We start from the raw sequence: 20,744 nt of genomic DNA, 5'->3' as shown, positions 1-20,744 counted from the left end.
TAAAGCACATGCCACACCAATGGCTTCCCCCAAAGAATCCTGGGAATTGTAGTCTGTCAAGGATGCTGGGCACTGTAGCTTCGCGAGCATGGAACTACAGTTCCCATGATTCTTTAGGAGAAGAGAGGCACTTTAACTGTAGGGTGTGGATCTGCCCTACAGAAGGGCCTGTGCCAATGCACTGGAACAATACCTATCATATTGGCCTGAATATAAGCTGCACTTTTTTCCAAATTCGGGCCCTGAAAAGTTAAAGTGCTGCTTATATTTGCAACCTTACTGCATGACCTTACTGCGCGGCTCTCCACCCCCCAAGGAAGCAGCCTGGGAGCGTGGTGCAGTGGCGCACCGCCCACCCGCTGCTCCCAAACCTCCCCTGGCACCGGCTTGGGGTGGTTGTGCTGGGAAATAAGCCTTGAATTTTAAAGGTGTGATTTATTTGCAGGTGAAGCTTATATTCAGGCCACTTTGGTATCAGGTGCTTGCCTGATGTATGTGTGACTCCCGCATCCTGCGCCGGGAAGAATAGCTGTGTTTGCCCATGTTGCCACATGGCAAACGAGTCTTGTTGCAGATTAGGTAAAGGTAAAGGGACCCCTGACCATTAGGTCCAGTCGTGACCGACTCTGGGGTTGCGGCGCTCATCTCGCTTTAATGGCCGATGGAGCCGGCGTACAGCTTCCGGGTCATGTGGCCAGCATGACTAAGCCGCTTCCGGCGAACCAGAGCAGCGCACGGAAATGCCGTTTACCTTCTCGCTGGAGTGGTACCTATTTATCTACTTGCACTTTGACGTGCTTTCAAACTGCTAGGTTGGCAGGAGAAGGGACCGAGCAACGGGAACTCACCCCGTCACAGGGATTCGAACCGCTGACCTTCTGATCGGCTCTGTGGTTTAACCCACAGCACCACCCGTGCCCCTTATTGCAGATTATAGACTCACAAATTATTACATAAAGCTTTCATGGACCAGAATCCTCTATATTGGATGTATTTTTTTATTTGATTCATTTATTTACTGAATTCATATACCGCCCTATACCTGCAGGTCTTTAAGTGCACTCCTCAGTACCTGCAGCCGAGGATCACACCACATTGTCATATAAAGTGGACTCTCATCCATAAATGTCTTATGCCATAAGGCAGTTGTGAGTCTTCAAGGGGCCACCAAGACCAGGTCAGAACAACCCACAGACACTTCCAAAGCCTTGACAGGTGCAAAGCAGAAGGAGTGTGACGTATGCAACTTTCTTTTCATATCCAGTTTGAGAAACAACGTCCCTCCCGTTATTTCCGCTGGGACGGAGAATGCGCCAGTTTCTCATTCTTCTAAGGCAGGGGTAGGGAGCTAGGTGTTGTTGAACTAAAACTCCCATCACCTGGCCAATTTGACTAGAGCCGATGAGAGACAGGAGTCCAGCAACGTTTGGTAAGAAGAATTCAGAAGAGTATTCCGCAGCCCTTTAAAGACCATATCAACTAAAACAAAGCCATTTCCCATCCCCGGGGGGATGACTTTGCAGGCTGAGAGCAAGCCCTCCCCACACGCATGGGGCAGGATAGCCCCTGCACCACTGGTTGGTCCTCGGCCGCGTCAACCCAAGGCTGTCCAATCCGGACGGTCCGGGGGTTATTTAAACTGCCCACGGCCGAGGACATGTTCCTTTTCTCCCTGCTCGGTCAGTTCTCCTGCCCCTCCTCCCTTAGGTTAGGCTCTTTATCTCCTGACCTAGCTATGGACTTCGGTTGGTCGCCTGTTTTTTAACAGGGGCCTGGCAGGAATTTTTTCCACTTGTCAAATTAGCATCGACCATTTGGTTTTTCGCCTACCTCGTAGCAATTCGTCACAACTTTTGTCAGGTTTGGCGGTCAGGCATTGGAGTATTAGGCTGAAGGGGAGGGGAGGTAGTGGCCATCACTCACCCCTCCTATTTCAAGGGTATTCCGTTAAAGGAATCTGAGGGGCGTGGGGCTAGGGCCATGGCACGACCCCTAGCGGTGACCCTGGGGGAGTTCCTAGTTGATGTGCATTGGCAGGGCTCCCCCTTCAGATGGTCAACTCTTTCAACACTCCTGCAGATGGGCAGGAGTCAGATATAGTCTTGTGGTTTCCAATGCCTAAGCCAATACAGTGGTGCCTCGCAAGACGAAAAGAATCTGTTCCTCGAGTCTCTTTGTCTTGCGGTTTTTTTGTCTTGCGAAGCAAGCCCATTAGCGGCTTAGCGCTATTAACGGCTTAGCGGATCAGCTGATAAGCGGCTTAGCGGATCAGCTGTTAAGCGGCTTAGCGGCTTAGCGGAGCAGCTGTTAAGCAGCTTAGCGGCTTAGCGGAGCAGCTGGTAAGCAGCTTAGTGGATAAGCTGGTAAGCGGCTTAGCGGCTTGGGGAAAAGGGGGGAAAAAGGGAAAAAACCCCACAGGAACTCACAAAACATTTTCGTCTTGCGAAGCAAGCCCATAGGAAATTCGTTTTGCGAAGCACCTCCAAAACGGAAAACCCTTTCCTCTAGCGGGTTTTCCGTCTTGCAAGGCATTCGTCTTGCGGGGCACCACTGTACCACTCACATTCTGTAACCAATAAAGTTGTGGCCTTTTCTGTCCATTAACCTAAAATACTGTTTCATGTGTCTTTATTCCACTTCCCGGGAGGGTCTGGAACTGTGGGATGTGAAACACAAGAGCAGTCAAGTACAACATTCCGAGAGTGAACATGTTTACACATGGGGAGGAATGTTTGTCCAGCCAGCAGGTAAACTTCCTGTTTCCTTCTGGGCTGGGACAGACTTCCTCTGCATATGACTTCCAGCCAAGAGAGGACAAAGGGACTGTCTTCTTAAGAGATAGATTCCAAGTGTATTTTACTTCATTAAGCTAAGTCTGCCTTCTGGGATCTGATTGTGAACAGAATGCGAGTAAACTCTTTTTATTTATACTTTTGCAAAAGACTGTGTCGTCTCTTCTATTTTATGAGGGAATAAGGGGAAAATACCAGAATAGTTATTATAGAGGCTTTAGCGAGCCTGAGCAAACGCTGCCGTTGCAAAGCTTAAAATAAAGGGGAATGTGTTACTCTGCTGAACTTGGTGAGCTTGTTAACACAAGTTGCATAAGGATATAATCAGATAATATATCCTCTCCTGCATCCCTGAACATTCCCACAGGAACCTTGCCCCACAAAGAAAGGCACATGCATTCCATCTTTAGTCTTACATTGGCTCCCAGTATGTTTCCGAGCACAATTCAAAGTGTTGGTGCTGACCTTTAAAGCCCTAAACGGCCTCGGTCCAGTATACCTGAAGGAGCGTCTCCACCCCCATCATTCTGCCCGGACGCTGAGGTCCAGCGCCGAGGGCCTTCTGGCGGTTCCCTCATTGCGAGAAGCAAAGCTACAGGGAACCAGGCAGAGGGCCTTCTCGGTAGTGGCGCCCACCCTGTGGAACGCCCTTCAAGCAGATGTCAAAGCGATAAACAACTACCTGACATTCAGAAGACATCTTAAGGCAGCCCTGTTCAGGGAAGTTTTTAACGTGTGATTTTACTGTATTTTTGGCTTTTATGGAAGCCGCCCAGAGTGGCTGGGGAGGCCCAGCCAGATGGGCGGGGTATAAATAATAAATTATTATTATTATTATTATTATTATTATTATTATTATTATTATTATTAGCATCAAATGTCGGTGCAGGAACTGCTGAGTGGGCTTTGGAGAGTCCCCAGTCTCTTCTTGCCTTTGCCTCAATGGCTCTAGAGCACAGCAGTTTTCCTCTTCTCCCCCAGTATCATTTAGAAAACTGCCCACGTTCCCTCCCCAAGATTTGTCCTCTATACTTTCAGCTGTGCAGATACGTGTCTCAACATTTTAAAAGCATCACCTACCAATCTTGCCAATTAAATTCCCCGCGAGATTGACATCCTTCAACTTCTGCAGCGTACTCAGCCCCTGTAAACATTTGCAAGGAACAGACTTCAGGGTCACGGAATACCTCAAAGCTTTAATAAACGTAGGGTTATTCCTGTCGGGTGACAGTGCTGATCACAGAATGATGAGGTTTTTAATCAATCAAGTTTAGTTCTTCAGACATGACATGTGCCAACTCACGTTAGCAGAACAAACGCTTTTGGAAATGTTAAGATCAAACTGCACATCTAATATGCTGTGATAAATACATTCTGTGGCACTTCGAAAACTAGCAAGTGGGCTGCAGCCCAGAAACGCTTATCGATAACAAATCTCTTAAGCCTTTACGGTGCCACATAACTCTTTGATAACAACTTTCAGAGGGAAAACAAAGAGTTTAGGTGGTTCTCTACCTCTTCACTGGTGCTCAACAATCTTGGGCAGTTTCTTGGGCTTAAATTTGGTCTAATGGCTTTCCTTAAAAGATTCCTGGGTGTGAGAATCCACAGTTATAGGCCTATAGTCTGCCCCTGCTACTGAACTACAGTTCACTGGGTTCTCTGGAAAGACAGAATGCCAATTTTTTAAAAATCAGCTGAACGGCACAATCGTATATATGTCTACCCAGAAGCAAAGGTAAAGGACCCCTGGATGATTAAGTCCAGTCAAAGGCGACTATGCGGTTGCAGCGCTCATCTTGCTTTCAGGCCGAGGGAGCCGGTGTTTGTCCACAGACAGCTTTCTGGGTCCTGTGGCCAGCAGGACTAAACCGCTTCTGGTGCAACGGAACACCAAGACCAGAGCAGCGCACGGAAACACCGTTTACCTTCCCGCCAGAGCAGTACCTATTTAGCTACTTGCACTTTTGGTGTGCTTTCGAACTGCTAGGTTTACAGGAGCTGGGACAGAGCAACGGGAGCTCACCCCGTCACGGGGATTCAAACCGCTGACCTTCTGATTGGCAAGCCCAAGAGGCTCAGTGGTTTCAACTGTTCTGTGTCTAGCCAAGATTGCATTGCTATGCAGGGACCATATGCAGCTGTCACATGCTTTGCTCAGCAAGTTCCAGATCATTTAGCACATCTACAATTGAAATTAAGCTTCTCAACACTACCTGGGCAAACAGGACACAGGAGATGAATGTTGGCTGGGCCATCCCTGTACTAATGAATTTAATTTATTGGATTTATATCCTTTCTTTTCGTCCAAGGAGCTCAAGATGGTGTGCATTAGGGCTGGGTGATTTCTCAATATATCGTCCAAAACCGGTTTGAAGTCCATATTATGATATTAGTTTCATAATTTTTGACCTGGAAATATATGGTGTGGGCAGGTCGGTGGGTGTGCTATGCAAATATCACAATGTGGGGGAAACCGTGAAGCCAACCAAAGCCTCTACAAAGCTCCATCCTTATATCAGTCATTGTGATTTATCAGTATATCACGATGTTTAGCTGGTGATCTATCGCGAAGTTGAAAAGCACATATAGCCCAGCCCTGCTCTTTGCCTTTATGTACCGTATTTTCCGCTCTATAGGATGCACTTTTCCCCCTCCAAAAATTAAGGGGAAGTGTGTTCGTCCTATAGAGCGAATGCAGGCTCCTTGGCTTCAGCGATAGCAACGCAAAGCCTCCAAAGTGCAGTGGGAGCGCAGCGCGAGTTTCCGCTGCGCTCTGGAGGCTTCGTGTTGCTTTCGCTGAAGCCGGGAGAGCAAGACTCTCCCGGCTTCAGCAGAGAGGGAGAGCTGTGCAGAGCCCCTTCAGCCAAGCGGGAGGAGAAATGGAGGGGGCTCCGTTTCTCCTGCCGCTTTGCTGAAGGGGCACTGAGCAAAGAGGGGGAGAATTTTGTTTCCTTGTTCTCCCCCTCTAAAACAAGGTGCATGCTATAGAGCGAAAAATATGGTAATTCCATCCTTATTTCAGACATTGTGATATATCAATATATCACAATGTTCAGGTGGTGATATATCATGATGTTGAAAACCAGGTATCACCCACCCCTAGTGTTCGGGGCTCCCTCCTTCCTCATTTAATCCTTACAACCCTGTGTGGTAGGTCTAGAGGCGGTGACTGGCCCAAGTGATCTTCAAAGCCGAGTGAGGATTTGAATGCTGGTCTCCCTGGTCCCGGTCCAAACTCTAAGCATTCTCCTGCACTGGCTCTCAAGGACACCTGTTCAAAGGTGCTTGTGGCATCACTGTCATAACATGCAGAAATTGCCCTGCCCCAACCAGAAGAGTCAGACAGGAATGAATGGCCAAAACAAACAAACAAAACTTCAGGCTCACCTCTATTTCTCTAATCTGGTTCCCATTAAGCCAAACAACTTCCAGCTTTGTTAGCTTCTCCAGATTCTCAATCGTTGAAATCATGTTGCAATAGAGGTAGAGCTTTTGCAACAAAGCACATCTTTGCAAACCATCGATCTTCTGAAAAGAAGGGAGCGTGCGTCAGTTTTAAGCACCAGCCGGAAAAGGGAGAAAAGTGCAAGCTTGAGTAAAATTACCTTGTCTGGGGAAATCCCACCAATCGCAGGCCCACAAAAGATGTTCCAGCCAGCCAATCAGACGTGCTCTTTTCCAGGAAACTCAGTTCCCTTACCGCTTTCACCCCCTCAGCCCACCCCCTGCACACACTCCTGGACTTCAAAATGAGAGGAAAGCCAGTTGCTCAAGGGCCCATCCACCCTTCCTTGCCCACTGGAAAATAAAAGGCTAAAATAAAAGCCTATTAACCCCACTTACTGTCAAGCAGCATTCGGCCACCCATAGCTCTTTAAGTACCAGGCAGTACTGCAGGTCAGAAATCTCTTGGATGGCCTGCCTGACGAGAACCAGCCTCGTTAAATTGGGGAAATGCGACAGGCCTACTATTCTGGGGTAGCCAGAGAAAAACATCTCCAGGCTCCTCACCGAAGATCCCTCTAGGTCAATTCTGTCATAAGATAGTCCATTACAGGTACACTGGAAGAAAAGAGAGAGAGACACAACCACTGTTATTGACCTTCTACGTGATGTTAAGTCAAGCACATGCCAAAATGTGTCATTTCTGTCTTTGGCTATGTTTAATAATAATAATAATAATAAATTTTATTTATACCCTGCCATCCCCAGTCAGAACCAGGCTCAGGGTGGCCAACACCAATAAAATTACAATAAAACATAATAGAAAAAGAAAAAAACAGTTAAAATACGGGTTAAAATACGGATTAAGATACAATTTAAAATGCAGCCTCATTTTAGTAGTAGCCATAAATCAAAACCACAAGGGGAGGGAAACATAAGGGTCAGACTGAGTCCAAACAAAGGCCAGGCGGAACAGCTCCATCTTGCAGGCCCTGCAGAAAGATGTCCTTCATATTGAACAAGAACAAGTTTATTAAATTTGTGAGGTCCATGCCTTTACACAAAATACCATAAACATTATTAAAAGATAAACAATAAAATTATAAAAGTAAGCTAAAATTCATGTCATGCTATCCCAGCAAGGAAACTACCCAGAAACCCCCACCGTTCAGGAAAGAAGATACAGCAACAGGTTAGGAGATCAATGGAAGGGACCTCACCGTTTCATCCAGGAACCGTACCCTAGTTTTCATAGCCTTCACCACAAAGACTGCTACCACGTGAGAAATCCGTGGATCAGCGTCCACCAGTAAAAACTTTACTTGGTCCTCAGGGTTGACTATTGATTTGGGAATAGTTTGTAACATCGCATCCCTGAAGGCCGAATAGATGGGACAATACAACATGTAATGTATGAGATCCTCCTTGGTTCTCATATGACAAGGACATATACGCTGCTCGACTGGGATTTTTGCATATCTGCCTGACAGACAGGCCGTAGGAATGGTTTGAAAACGGGCCATGGTGAAGGCTCTCCGAAGGGTGGGATTGGTGATATTCGCTAAGTAATTGGCGCAGGTTTTGACTGTTTTCAGTCGGGGGAGCCAGTGGGAGGACCCTGGGTTCTGTATTTTTGTGATATCTAATAGAGCGTCTCTCTCCAGGATCCATTCCCGAACTTTGTCCGGGCTCCACAGTTTGAGGATATTAAGCTCCGGTAGGGTGTATCTAACCAGGATCTCAGATAGGTTTTGACGCCAAGTGGTGTTCTTTTGAAGAGATACAAAGGCTTGTTTGGCTAATAAGGTGTTTGAGGTATTTGCAAGGTTGATGTAAAATCGTAGAAATCTTAAATGGGCCCTGGCAGACACAGAGGGTAATCCAACCTCCACCCTCAAGAAAGCTGCTGGGGTTCCTTGAGGAAGGCCTAGAATCCTCCTGAGATAATAATTTTGCAAAATTTCAAGCCGTTCCAACAGCCTCTGGTTCCACCCCCAGAGTTCTATCCCATATAACATTTGGGGAATAGCTTTCCCAACAAAAGCTCTTAATGCTGGGATCACCAATTGTCCTCCCCGGGTATGAAAGAAACTAAGCAGGACACCAATTGTTCTTCGTGTTAGGATGGTTACAGCCTTAAAGTGGGCTAGCCAACTAGATGTAGCCTGGAATGTGACACCCAGATATTTAAAAAAAGGGCACTGTTCAATCACATTATCATCTAAAGACCATCTAAAGGTGTGGCGAGCTCTAGTGAACACCACAATTTTTGTTTTGTCATAGTTTATCTTTAGTGAGTTATGGGAACAGTAGGCTGCGATCCCCTCCAGCATGCTGCGTAGGCCTCTTCGGGTGAGTGCCATTAAAGCCATGTCATGTCAGAAAGATGTCAAATCCCGCAGGGCCCTAGTCTCTTGTGACAGAGCATTCCACCAAGTCAGGGCCAGTACTGAAAAAGCCTTGGCCCTAGTTGAGACCAATCTAACCACCTTGCGGCTCAGGACCTCCAAAGTGTTGTTATTTGCGAACCTTAAGGTCCTCCGCACGGCATACCAGGAGAGGCGGTCCTGTAGGTACAAGGGTCCTAGGCCGCATAGGTCAAAACCAGCACCTTAAACCTGACCCTGTACTCCACCAGGAACCAGTGCAGCTGGTAAAGCACTGGATGAATGTCGTCCCGCGGCAAGGACCCCGTAAGGAGCCTCACCGCGGCATTCTGCACCTGCTGGAGTTTCTGGGTCAGCTTCAAGGGCAGCCCCGCATAGAGCGAGTTACAATAATCAAGCCTGGAGGTGACCGTCGCATGGGTCACTGTGGCCAGATCAGGGTGAGAAAGGTAAGGGACCAACTGCTTGATATGGCAGAGATGGAAAAATGCCACCTTTGCTGTGGCTGCAACCTGGGCCTCCATGGAAAGGGAGGTGCCAACTTTTCTTCTGATCACAACAAACTTACAACAGCTACCCATTATAGCCTAATCAGTAACTAAGGGCAGGAAGCTCTGAAGCCATCTAGCTTTCTGGTCTTTTATGCTAGGACTGGTCACGGGCAGCCCAACCTGGCCTTCACACATCAGAATATCATGGTGAACTGCCCTAAGATCTACGGATGAAGGGCGGTACAGTATACAAACAAATAATATAATGTGATCACAAATGACCTCCCACCACTCTTAAGCATCTCAGACACTTTTCCCCAGAAGTGGAGACAATCAGAAGGCTTAGTATCTTTCTCCCATGATGCACTTCAGCTGTTCACAAACCTTGTGTGTCAGACGGATAGAGTCTGGTGGGAATTAGCAGCTAAGGCTGAATTTAATCCAAACCACTGCTGTGCTTAATTCTAGGGGAGTCATTTGTGAGGACCTTTCGCACCTTCCTTGGAGACCACAAACACACACAGAGACACGAAAAAATTCCCATGTGATGGGCCATCCCAACAGTGCAATGTAAGAGGACTTCTTCACACACTGGCGGAAATGACTGGCAGAATCCGAGACCAGGGAGAAGAGTCGGTGGAGGAAGATTGGAAGAAATTTAAAGACTATTTACAGAAACATTGTAAAATTAAGGAATGTTAGAAGGATGTTGGAATGAGGTTATGTGGTTTTAGCAGAAATGTTATAAAGGATTAAGAAAAAACAGACTGTTAACTGGTGAAAGGAGGGAAGGTAAAGTTACATTACATTAAGATAAATTACAGGACAAAAATTGGAAAAGATGGAAAGGATTTGCTGAACTAGCTAACCGAACTAGAATACAAAAAAGGGAGGTGTGAGGAGGTCAAGGAAACAAGCAAATGAAATATAAGTTATGGGAAGATTTGCTGTGTTTTTTAAATTGTTTTTATTTTTCTGTTTTCTTCTTTTTCTTTTTTTCCTTTCTTTTTCCTTATTGTGATGTGTTGTTTTGTTTTTGTTTAATATGGTGTTTTCTATTTTTTCTTTTTGTAACCTTTAAAACTTTAATAAATATTAATCAAAAAAACAAACAGAAAAGAAACACAGTCATATAAAATACGATCAACTATACAATCAATTACAATAATAAATCAAAGAGTTACCAGCTCTTTAACTATTTCATCGGAAGGAATCTGGTTTTGATTATCACTTTGGATCATCTTCTGAGCATTGCAGCTTAATCGTCATAGCACAGGATCTAGACAAGAGAACAGCAAAATAATTATCTGCTGAGAAATCAGACACATAAATGTCAAAGCCACTGATCTTAGAATGGGAAAAACAGTGTTCGACAATGTTAACTTCCAGAGCCATCACCCTGATAGGCCCACATGACACAGGCTACAGAACCAAGAGAAAAATTATGTATTTCAGGTTTGGGAATGCCTGTTTCCTTAGATAACACAAAAGTGGGGACAAGAGGGAGAATCTCCGCTCCCCTCCTGTCCCATCCGATTTTGCGCCAGTTCATGTGTTCTCAGCTCCAGTTTCAGGTGCTGTGATTCAAAAACAGCGGGGAATCAGTGTGGAAGAGTAACTGGGAGGGGAACGGAATGGTTGCGGCTCAGACTTCCACAAGTCCTGTGGTTCTTCTTCACCTGAGCGCACCCAGGGGATGGGGGGTGATTTCCAGGCATCCTACAAGTGTCAGAGAGGACCAAGCAGCTACCTTTCAACATGCAGGGAGCTCTGTTCATGTAGAGAGTTGATTCCCAGCTTTCCCATCCCCGGGGTGGTGCGGGAGATGGTAGAGGGGGAGGGGAAGGACCATGTAGTATATATTGCCACACCACTCCTATTTGCTTCCTCAGGCACCAAACAGATGAACCATTTACACTGAAACGCCTGGTATTTCTACATTTAGTTGGAAAGAGCTGCAGGGCCACTCAAATTGGATCAGGCAGAGGTAGGAGGGGGCGGTGTTAACCTTTCCGCCCTATTCCATTTCCTCAGTCTAAGGTCACAAATGCACCATACATTTAAAGCACATGGCTCCCCCCTCCGTTTTTTAAATAGTAATCCATATAAAAAGGTAAAGGGACCCCTGACCATTAGGTCCAGTTGTGACCGACTCTGGGGTTGCGCGCTCATCTCGCTCTATAGGCTGAGGGAGCCAGCGTTTGTCCGCAGACAGCTTCCAGGTCATGTGGCCAGCATGACTAAGCCGCTACTGGCGAACCAGAGCAGCGCACGGAAATGCCGTTTACCTTCCCACCTTGTTTGGTGCAGGGACCAAACAACGGGAGCTCACTCCGCTGCGGGGATTCGAACCGCCAACCTTCTGATCGGCAAGTCCTAGGCTTTGTGGTTTAACCCACAGCGCCACCCGCGTCCCTAGTAATCCATATAAATAATAGTTAAAATAAATGAATATGCAAGACTCCATAGCAACCTCCAACCTCTGGAATTCACCACCTCATAAAGTACATCTGCCTCTTCCATTGCTGTATTTTCATACAGCTTTTCCCAATAACTAGGCTATTATGTGTATCCTCCTCACTGTTAAATATTTATATGTGTGCGCGCATATATGGAGATTTTGACTATTTGCATTGTGTTTTACTGTTTTTTCATTATATTCCAAATATTCACAACTTTGGGGACCATGGGGAACAAAAAGCAGCATAAGAATAAATAAAGATTTAATGAAAATCAGGAGCAAATTCAAATACAGGGGGTTGGACTAGATTACCCTTGGGCTCCTTCCAGTTCTACAATTCTCTAAGGTGTCAGACATACCTCTTTGGGGAGGGAGTTGCACAGTTTAGGAGCTGCCACAGAGAAGGCCCTATATTTCCTTCCCGTTTGCTTCCAGTGGATTCGAAGACACTGTGAAACACATAGTACAGCGTCCAAGGATGTGAGATGAAAAAATTCCTCACTGAAATGTCCCACACAAAATCACCTGGTGACCTCGGGCACACAACTATTTTCCCTTGCCCCCCAACAAAGAAATCTGCAATACAGAAATAACAGTGACACACCCCAAAGGCTGTATGTTATCACTATTATTAATAATGCTAAAATTTGCAGTATATGGCAAACCTGGGAAGAACTTTAAAACAATAATATTCCAAAAGAACTCCCATTAAACAATCCAAAACAAAGGAGCATTCCTTAACAATATATTATGATTCCACACTTACAATCACTGACAGGGTCACAATCTCCATTCATTCCGTCTCCTCCCGCCTCCTTCCAGCCACCTCAAACCTGAGGGTTTTGTTTTATATTTTATAAGGCCATTACAAATTCTTTTAAGCAGCAAACTAAATCCCATCTTGGCTGCGAATCCTGGAAAACCTGCTCCCTGCCTTGGGTACTTTTTGATGTGGTTTTTTCTTTTTTGTACCTTTATTTTTAAATCTGTTACGATTTACATGGAAATGGTTCCGTTTGGTTGCGTGCTTTTCAATGCGTTTTATTTATTGTTTATTACTACTTACGCTTGTTTTTATGTAAAGCTTTCTGCGCGGTGTAAACCACCTTAAGCACAGTTGCAACCGTGGAAAGGCAGCAAGAGAAATAAAATGAGGTATGGACACAGGTGTGGAAATCCGGTTTCAGGGGACACTAAAAAAAAAAATCCTTCCCCCCAAAGTGCAGGAAAAATGTCCACCTTTTTTTCTACAACAGCTGCAATCCTAACCCCACTTACCCAGGAGTAACAGCCACTGAAATCAATAGGGCTTGCCTCCGAGTAGACATTTTAAAGTTTGTTTTACTGATTTATTACGTCTGTACGCTGCCCTTCATCGGAAGTTCACAACACATAAAGAAAACAGAAAATTTGCAGCGCAGCAAAAGCAAAACGAGCAGTAACTCCACATAGCCAGGACTGTGCTGTGGCACCTCAGTTTTTGGTTTGTTTTTTTTATAAAAAATAAAATAAACAGTGGGCTAAAGCGGGGTAACTAATCCGGGGTAAGAGACTTCATGCATGCTCTCCTAAGTTGTGGGGAGAAGCAACCCCTCTTTGCATAGGGCAAGGAAGAGGCTGTACAACGCAGCTACCCCATGGGAAGGGGAAATAGAAAGAGGGTAACAGCGAGGTCAGTCCCTTCCCTCTCTCGGGCGGGGTGCCAGATATGGGGGTGGAAGGAGGCGCAAGGCAGTTGCCTAGCAACGGCAGGTAACCCACTCCTCCTCCCTGGCGGCCGCTCAACCTACCTGGAGCCCCGAGAGATGCTGGCTGAAGCCAGGCCGGGCTGTGTATCGTGAGCGGGCCCTACCGTCGCCTAGGCAACGCTCCTCCTCTCTCCCCGCCCGCTGCCTAGCAGCAGCCAACCAGCGTCGACAGGCAGGCAGGGGCGTGTGTGGCGTCACAGGGTTCCACGCACAGACTGGAAGGAATGAATGGAGCGGCGGAGAGGAGCTTCCATTCAACCTCGCTCGCCCGAAAGCGCGCGGTCATACCTGAGTCCGATGCGACAGGTTTTCCGGGGCGGGTGGGTTTGAAGGTCTGGAGCAGGTTCATTAGGAAGGAAAGGCAGGCAGGTTGCAATGGGGGTTGTTTGTTTCGGGTTTTGCTCACGGGTAAAATAAAAATAATTATTTACGATGCGATAGGGTAATCTTTGTTGTCATTGTCCCATACAGAACGATGAAATTGAAAAAATCTACATCATACATTCGAAAACCAACAAGCCTGCTATCCCAGCCTCGTTAGCCCCCTAAAAACTCTGATACCCCATAATTAAATGCAATATACTCCCATAGAGACTACCTTATACTGCGTTTAAAACCAAAATCGCATTTGGGTAGAAACTGTTTCTCAGGCGGCTAGTCGTAGTCTTTATAACCCTGTACCTTCTTCCAGAAGGCAGAAGCGGAAAGAGATCATTTCTGGGGTGTGCACTATCCTTCACTATCTCTGCAGCTTTCTTATGACATCTGGGGGCATAGATTTGATCCAAGGTGGGAAGTGTGCACCCAATTATTCTCTCCGCAGTCTTTACAGCCCTGGACAGCATTGTTTTTCACCTGACCGTGCAGTTCCCAAACCACACACACAGACCGTAAGTTAATACACTCTCAGCACTACAATGGTAAAATGCCATCAACAGGTCCTTTGAGATTATTTTTCCAGAGGATTCTCAGAAAATATAACCTCTGCTGTGCTCTCTTCATCAGGTCTTTACTGTTTTCTCCCCAGGTTAGGTCATCTCTTAACTCCATTCCCAGAAATCGAAACACCGAGACCTGTTCCACACACTTTCCCTCAATAACAAGTGGCTGAATATTCAATTTACATTTCCTAAAGTCCACAATAATCTCTTTTGTTTTCTTTAAGTTAAGGAGTAAGTTGTTTTTCCTGCACCACTCCCCCAACTGCTCAACTTCCTTCCTACAGGCCGCCTCCCCCTCTCCAGCTGTGATTAAACCAACCACCGTTGTATCATCTGCAAACTTGATGAAGTTATTTAGTATATTTTTATTTGTTTATACACCGTCTTTCCCCCCTACGGGACTTAAGGCAGCTTCCAGACAAAAGCAAGACTTGCTAAAAACAGCCATAAAAAAAAAACAAAAATACTTGGGCTTGCCGATCAGAAGGTCGGCGGTTCGAATCCCTGCGACGGGGTGAGCTCCCGTTGCTCAGTCCCAGCTCCTGCCAACCTACCAGTTCGAAAGCACATTGAAGTACAAGTAGATAAATAGGTACCACTCCGGTGGGAAGGTAAACAGTGTTTCCGTGCACTGCTCTGGTTCACCAGAAGTGGACGTGCACTGCTCTGTCTGTGGACAAACATCGGCTCCCTCGGCCAGTAAAGCAAGATGAGTGCCGCAATCCCAGAGTCATCTGCAACTAGACTTAACTGTCAGGGATCCTTTACCTTTTTTTACTTCGATAAAATCTCAGGCAGCCTTTGGCAATTTCCCCCCATTTTATTTTTGTTGCATAAAAGTGGTGGTTAAGAATAAACCACAAAACTCTAAAGTGGTTTAAAGGTAAAGGTAAAGGTACCCCTGCCCGTACGGGCCAGTCTTGACAGACTCTGGGGTTGTGCGCCCATCTCACTTAAGAGGCCAGGGGCCAGCGCTGTCCGCAGACACTTTCCGGGTCACGTGGCCAGCGTGACAAAGCTGCATCTGGCGAGCCAGAGCCGCACACGGAAACGCCGTTTACCTTCCCGCTGGTAAGTGGTCCCTATTTATCTACTTGCACCCAGAGGTGCTTTCGAACTGCTAGGTTGGCAGGCGCTGGGACCGAGCAGCGGGAGCGCACCCCGCCGCAGGGATTCGAACCGCCGACCTTTCGATCGGCAAGTCCTAGGTGCTGAGGCTTTAACCCACAGCGCCACCTGCGTCTCAAAGTGGTTTACAAAGAGGATAAAGTGATAAGAACTGAAGCCAGCAGTGGCAGCCTTTGCCAGCCTTGCACCTTCCATACTGCCTCTGACAGTCACAGATAGCCTTATTCTCCTCCATGAATTTGTGCCATCCTCTTTTACAGGTGTCCAGGTTGGTGCTCATCACTGCCTGCCATGGGAGCAAATTCCATTCTTAAAATACTTCTTCACACAGCACACATTTAATTCTGTCTGTCCTGAATCTTGCAACATCCTGCTTCATGAGATGGTCCTGAATTGCAGCACAGTGGTACCTTGGTTCTCGAACGCCTTGGTACTCAAACAACTTGGAACCCAAACACTACAAACCCAGAAGTGTTAAGGTTTGTGAACTTTTTTCAGAAGCCGAACAGGCTCCATTTTGAGTTTTACGCTTCCGATTTGAGTGCCACACTTCCATTTTGAGTGTTACGCTGAGGTCTGTCTGTTTTTGCTGTTTATTTTGCGTTTTTGTTTTTGCAGCTTTTTTGTTTTGTTTTTGTGACTGTGTGGAACCCAGTTCAGCTACTGATTGATTGATTGTGTGAGTGCAGTACATTGTTTATTGCTTTCATTTTACGGATCAATGGTCTTGTTAGATAGTAATATTCAAGTTAAATTGCTGTTTTAGGGGTTGTTTTTAAAAGTCTGGAATGGATTAATCCATGTTGCATTAATTTCTATGGGAAAGTGTACCTTGGTTTTGGAACGCTTTGGTTTTGGAATGGACTTCCAGAACGGATTGAGAGTCAAGGTACCACTGTATTATGAAGAAGAAAAATGTCTCTCTACCCACTTTATTCACCCCATGCAACATCTTACACACCTCTATCATGTCCCCTTTTATACATCTCCTCCCCCCACCCACCATTAAAAGGTCCCAGCTGCTACGACCTTTCCTCACTTCATCCCCTTGATCGATTTTGGTTGCCCTTTCCTGAATCTTTTCCAACTCCACAATATCCTTTCCGAGGCAAGTAGGTGTAAGCATGTCCTGCTTAAGTCCGTAGGGTTTACTCTGAGTAAGTGTGCATGGGTTTGGGCTGGTGGGAGTTGCTTTCCAAAGTATCTGGAGGGCACTAGCTTGGGAAAGTCTGTTCAGGTGAAAGGACATGCTCCTCAGGAGTTCTTCCTCCCTTCAAATGTGAGAAGCGAAGCTAACCCACACATTGCCTGGCAGTACTTTGACACATCGCCAGGTGTCACTGTTATTCACACATTGCATCTCCGGTCCATTTCCGTGATTTGCCTTGCAAGTTCCTCTATCCCTTATCAGTATATCCTCTATTGTGCTGGTACTAAATTTGATGTTGCTGTTGTTTAGTCGTTTAGTCGTGTCCGACTCTTCGTGACCCCATGGACCAGAGCATGCCAGGCACTCCTGTCTTCCACTGCCTCCCGCAGTTTGGTCAAACTCATGCTGGTAGCTTCGAGAACACTGTCCAACCATCCCATCCTCTGTCGTCCCCTTCTCCTTGTGCCCTCCATCTTTCCCAACATCAGGGTCTTTTCCAGGGAGTCTTTTCTTCTCATGAGGTGGCCAAAGTATTGGAGCCTCAGCTTCAGGATCTGTCCTTCCAGTGAGCACTCAGGGCTGATTTCCTTCAGAATGGAGAGGTCTGATCTTCTTGCAGTCCATGGGACTCTCAAGAGTCTCCTCCAGCACCAGAATTCAAAAGCATCCATTCTTCGGCGATCAGCCTTCTTTATGGTCCAGCAGTATCATACATATGTACTAAGTCCAGTGCAATGCATTTCACTCTCTTGAGCCCCAAAGCTTTTACTATATGGACCTTTGTTGGCAAGGTGATGTCTCTGCTTTTTAAGATGCTGTCTAGTAAATTAGAGGTGCACAATCAATGTTTTGCCTTAGCATGCACTGTTCATGTGCTCCCAGCCATAAAATCATAGGGTTCGAAGGGACCCCATAGGCCATCTAGTCCAACCCCCTGCAATGCGGGAATCTCAGCTAACACAGCCACAACAGATGGCCATTCAACTTCTGCCTAACAGCCTCCAAGGAAGGAGAGTCCACAACCTCCCATGGTAGACCATTCCACTCTGTTATTATATTATTATAATTCCAATGTTCCTCTTTATTATCCCACTGCTCCACACTTTTATTATATTATAACAAATTAATAATAGCATCTTTTTTTGTGTCACACAGGGCCCCAGAATGGGGCTAGATCACATAGGTGCCAACTCCCTAGGGTCTGAGCCAACTCCCTAGGGGTCGAGGTCCCCTTGCCCCCCCCAATAGAATATTTGAGGGAACTGCCCCCACCCCAAGTTGATGGGCATTGCCATTCAAATAGTGTGTGTGCACCGTGTCATGTGATCAATTGTGCTTACTTCCCCCCGCCCCTGGCAATATTTTATTCAAGTTGGCACCCTGCTAGATCAAGAGCTTGGGTAGGCAAACTAAGACCCAATCGCCTTCTAAATCCGGCCCACGGGAATCAGCGTGTTTTTACATGAGTAGAATGTGTCCTTTTATTGAAAATGCATCTCTGGGTTATCCATGGGGCCTGCCTGGTGTTTTTACATGAGTAGAATTGTGCTTTTATTTAAAATGCATCTCAGGCCTTTCTCCTGGGCATGGTTGGCCAATTGGTGTTAAAGAAGGATAGAACTTTTTTTATATACGGTATGCTACAACAGCAGCAAGAATATTGGAAGACACAAGATCTACCCACCCTGGAAGAATGGCAGATGAAGGTGATGGACTATATGGAACTGGCAGAGATGACCGGCAGAATCCGAGACCAGGGAGAAGAGTCGGTGGAGGAAGACTGGAATAAATTTAAAGATTATTTACAGAAATATTGTAAAATTAATGAATGTTAGAAAGATGTTGGAATGAAATTATGTGGTTTTAGCAGAAATGTTATAAAGGTTTATGGAAAAGTAGACTGTTAATTGGTGAGATGAGGGAAAGGAAAGTTATATTATATTAAGACAAATTACAGGATAAAAATTGGAAAGATGGAAAGGATTTGCTGAAATGTTAATCGAACTAGAATACAAAAAAGAGAGGTGGTCAAAGAAATAAGGATATGAAAGATGGGTTATAGAAAGCTGTGTTTTTTCTTTTTCTTTTTTAATGGACTATTTTCTTGTTGAATTTTCTCTTTCTTATTTATTTTTGTTTCTTCTGTTTTTTTCCTTTTTTATTGTGATTTATTGTTTATTGTTGTGTTGTTTCTTTTATATGTATAACTTTTAAAATTTTAATAAATATTATTTTTTTAAAAAATAAAAAAATAAAATGCATCTCTGGGTTATTTGTGGGGCATAGGAATTTGTTAATTTCCCCCCACCCCCAAATATAGTCCAGCCCCCACAAGGTCTGGGGGACAGTGGACTGGCCCCCTGCTGAAAAGGTTTGCTTACCCCTAACCCAGAGCATTGTGGGCAATTAAAAGATCCAGCCACCTAGTGCTAAGCAAGGGGAAAAAAGACAATCTTTTATGGTGAAGTGATGGCAGCCAAAGCAGGCGTCTGCAGTAGACCCCACGAGGACAAAGAGATCCTCAGAGTTGCCCAGGGTTCCAGGAGCTAGTGTTGTCCCTGGGCAGAAGCATCATTCCTCACCCCTAGTTCAGTTACTGATTGATTGATTGTATGACTGCAGTACATTGTTTATTGCTTTCATTTTACGGATCAATGGTCTTGTTAGATAGTAAAATTCATGTTCAATTGCTGTTTTAGGGGTTGTTTTTAAAAGTCTGAAATGGATTAATCCGTTTCCTATGGGAAAGTGTGACTTGGTTTCGGAATGCTTTGGTTTTGGAATGGACTTCCAGAATGGATTGAGAGTCAAGGTACCACTGTATTATGAAGAAGAAAAATGTCTCTCCACCCACTTTATTCACCCCGTGCATCATCTTACACACTTCTATCATGTCCCCTTTTATACATCTTCCCCTGCCCCCATTAAAAGTCCCAACCGCTGCAACCTTTCCTCACTTCATCCCCTTCACGGCCTAGGACCCTCGTACCTACGGGATTGCCTATATGAGAGGCCACACCTGCCAATATTCCCCCTCCTATGCAGCTGTTAAAGGTATAGGGAACCTGTCCACTTTGCATCTGGTCATTCCTGGGGCGTCGCTGTGCTAGCATTGTGCTGGCCTGGGGCTGATGGGAGTTGAGGTCCAAAATAAGTGGAGGGCACCAGGTTGGCAAAGGTTGGTGCAGATCAATGAGACAATGGTGGGAATCAACATGTTCCATACAGTTTTGGCTTACCTGTTTCAGGGGGGTGGACTAGATGGCCCTTGGTATCCTTTCCAATGCTACAATTCTTTCAAATTTTATTTTAAACGAAATTTTATTAAAACTTTTTCATAATACCATATGATAAAAGAGACTGATGTTAATAAAAACAGAGAATGAAAGAGAAAAGAAAACACCAAGAGGAAAGGAAATAAATAGAAGAAAATAAAAATAAAAGGGATTTCTGATTTTTCCAGTTGTCGGCTGCATAAAAGAAATTATTCCAAATATTCGCTCTAGAATGACACCCAACTGTTCTTCTTTTTGTTAGGCAATATTTTCCCAAATAGATTAATTCGTTTTCCTTTTTGTACAAAAAGTCCAAATGAGGTTACAATTCTATGATTCTATGGTGCATCCCATCTTGGGCAAAGATAATTTGGGGTTAGTTTTCTGAATACTGTACTATTTCATCTCAGAATTGTTTTCTGCAGCTAAAAAACCTATGATAAAGTAAAATACAGAAATTCTGCTATATATCATTTGAAACCCTTTCATGTATCCTGGGGGTACGTGTACCACACTTCGGGGAACAGTGCCGCAACGAATTAGCTCGAACTGAAAAGATGGCTCAGTTTTTAGGGGGCTCTTAAACAGCATCTTGAGAAGTAGAGACATCACCTTGCCAACAAAGCCCCTGATTTTGCTTCTTTGGCCTGCTGTTAAGAGCACGCAAATTTAAAACAGCCGTCCATGGAGGCACAGGTCAATTCTGCGTCCAGGGCAGCTGTTTATCAGCTCCATCTGGTATGCAGGATGAGACCCTACTGGCCCACAGACTGTCTCGCCAGAGTGGTGCATGCTCTGGTTCTCTCTCGCTTGGACTACTGCAATGCGCTCTACGTGGGGCTACCTTTGAAGGTGATCCGGAAACTACAACCAATCCAGAATGAGGCAGCTAGACTGGTGACTGGGAGCAGCTGCCGAGACCAC

General features: G+C 45.5%; 1 protein-coding gene across 3 annotated transcripts in view; it reads right to left on the bottom strand.

Moving 5' to 3' along the window:
• Positions 1-13,438, bottom strand: part of LRRC9 (leucine rich repeat containing 9) — a 72,917-nt gene extending 59,479 nt beyond the window's left edge. For 2 of the 3 annotated variants that reach the window (XM_081909008.1, XM_081909007.1), the window contains exons 1-6: positions 13,369-13,438; positions 11,938-12,027; positions 10,302-10,396; positions 6,639-6,857; positions 6,183-6,323; positions 3,873-3,936 (exon numbers count right to left, since the gene is read on the bottom strand). In XM_081909008.1, the coding sequence (XP_081765134.1) occupies positions 3,873-3,936; positions 6,183-6,323; positions 6,639-6,857; positions 10,302-10,358 (481 nt within the window). In that variant the 5' untranslated portion in view covers positions 10,359-10,396; positions 11,938-12,027; positions 13,369-13,438. The remainder of the gene's footprint in view (positions 1-3,872; positions 3,937-6,182; positions 6,324-6,638; positions 6,858-10,301; positions 10,397-11,937; positions 12,028-13,368) is intronic. The other variant, XM_081909009.1, reaches the window with a different exon arrangement.
• Positions 13,439-20,744: the final 7,306 nt, after the last annotated feature.

Source organism: Podarcis melisellensis (assembly GCF_964234715.1).
Source record: "Podarcis melisellensis genome assembly, chromosome: 1".
Classification (NCBI taxonomy): Eukaryota; Metazoa; Chordata; class Lepidosauria; order Squamata; family Lacertidae; genus Podarcis; species Podarcis melisellensis.
The sequence above is the reverse complement of the archived record's forward strand: the minus strand, read 5'-3'. Positions and strand labels throughout refer to the sequence as shown.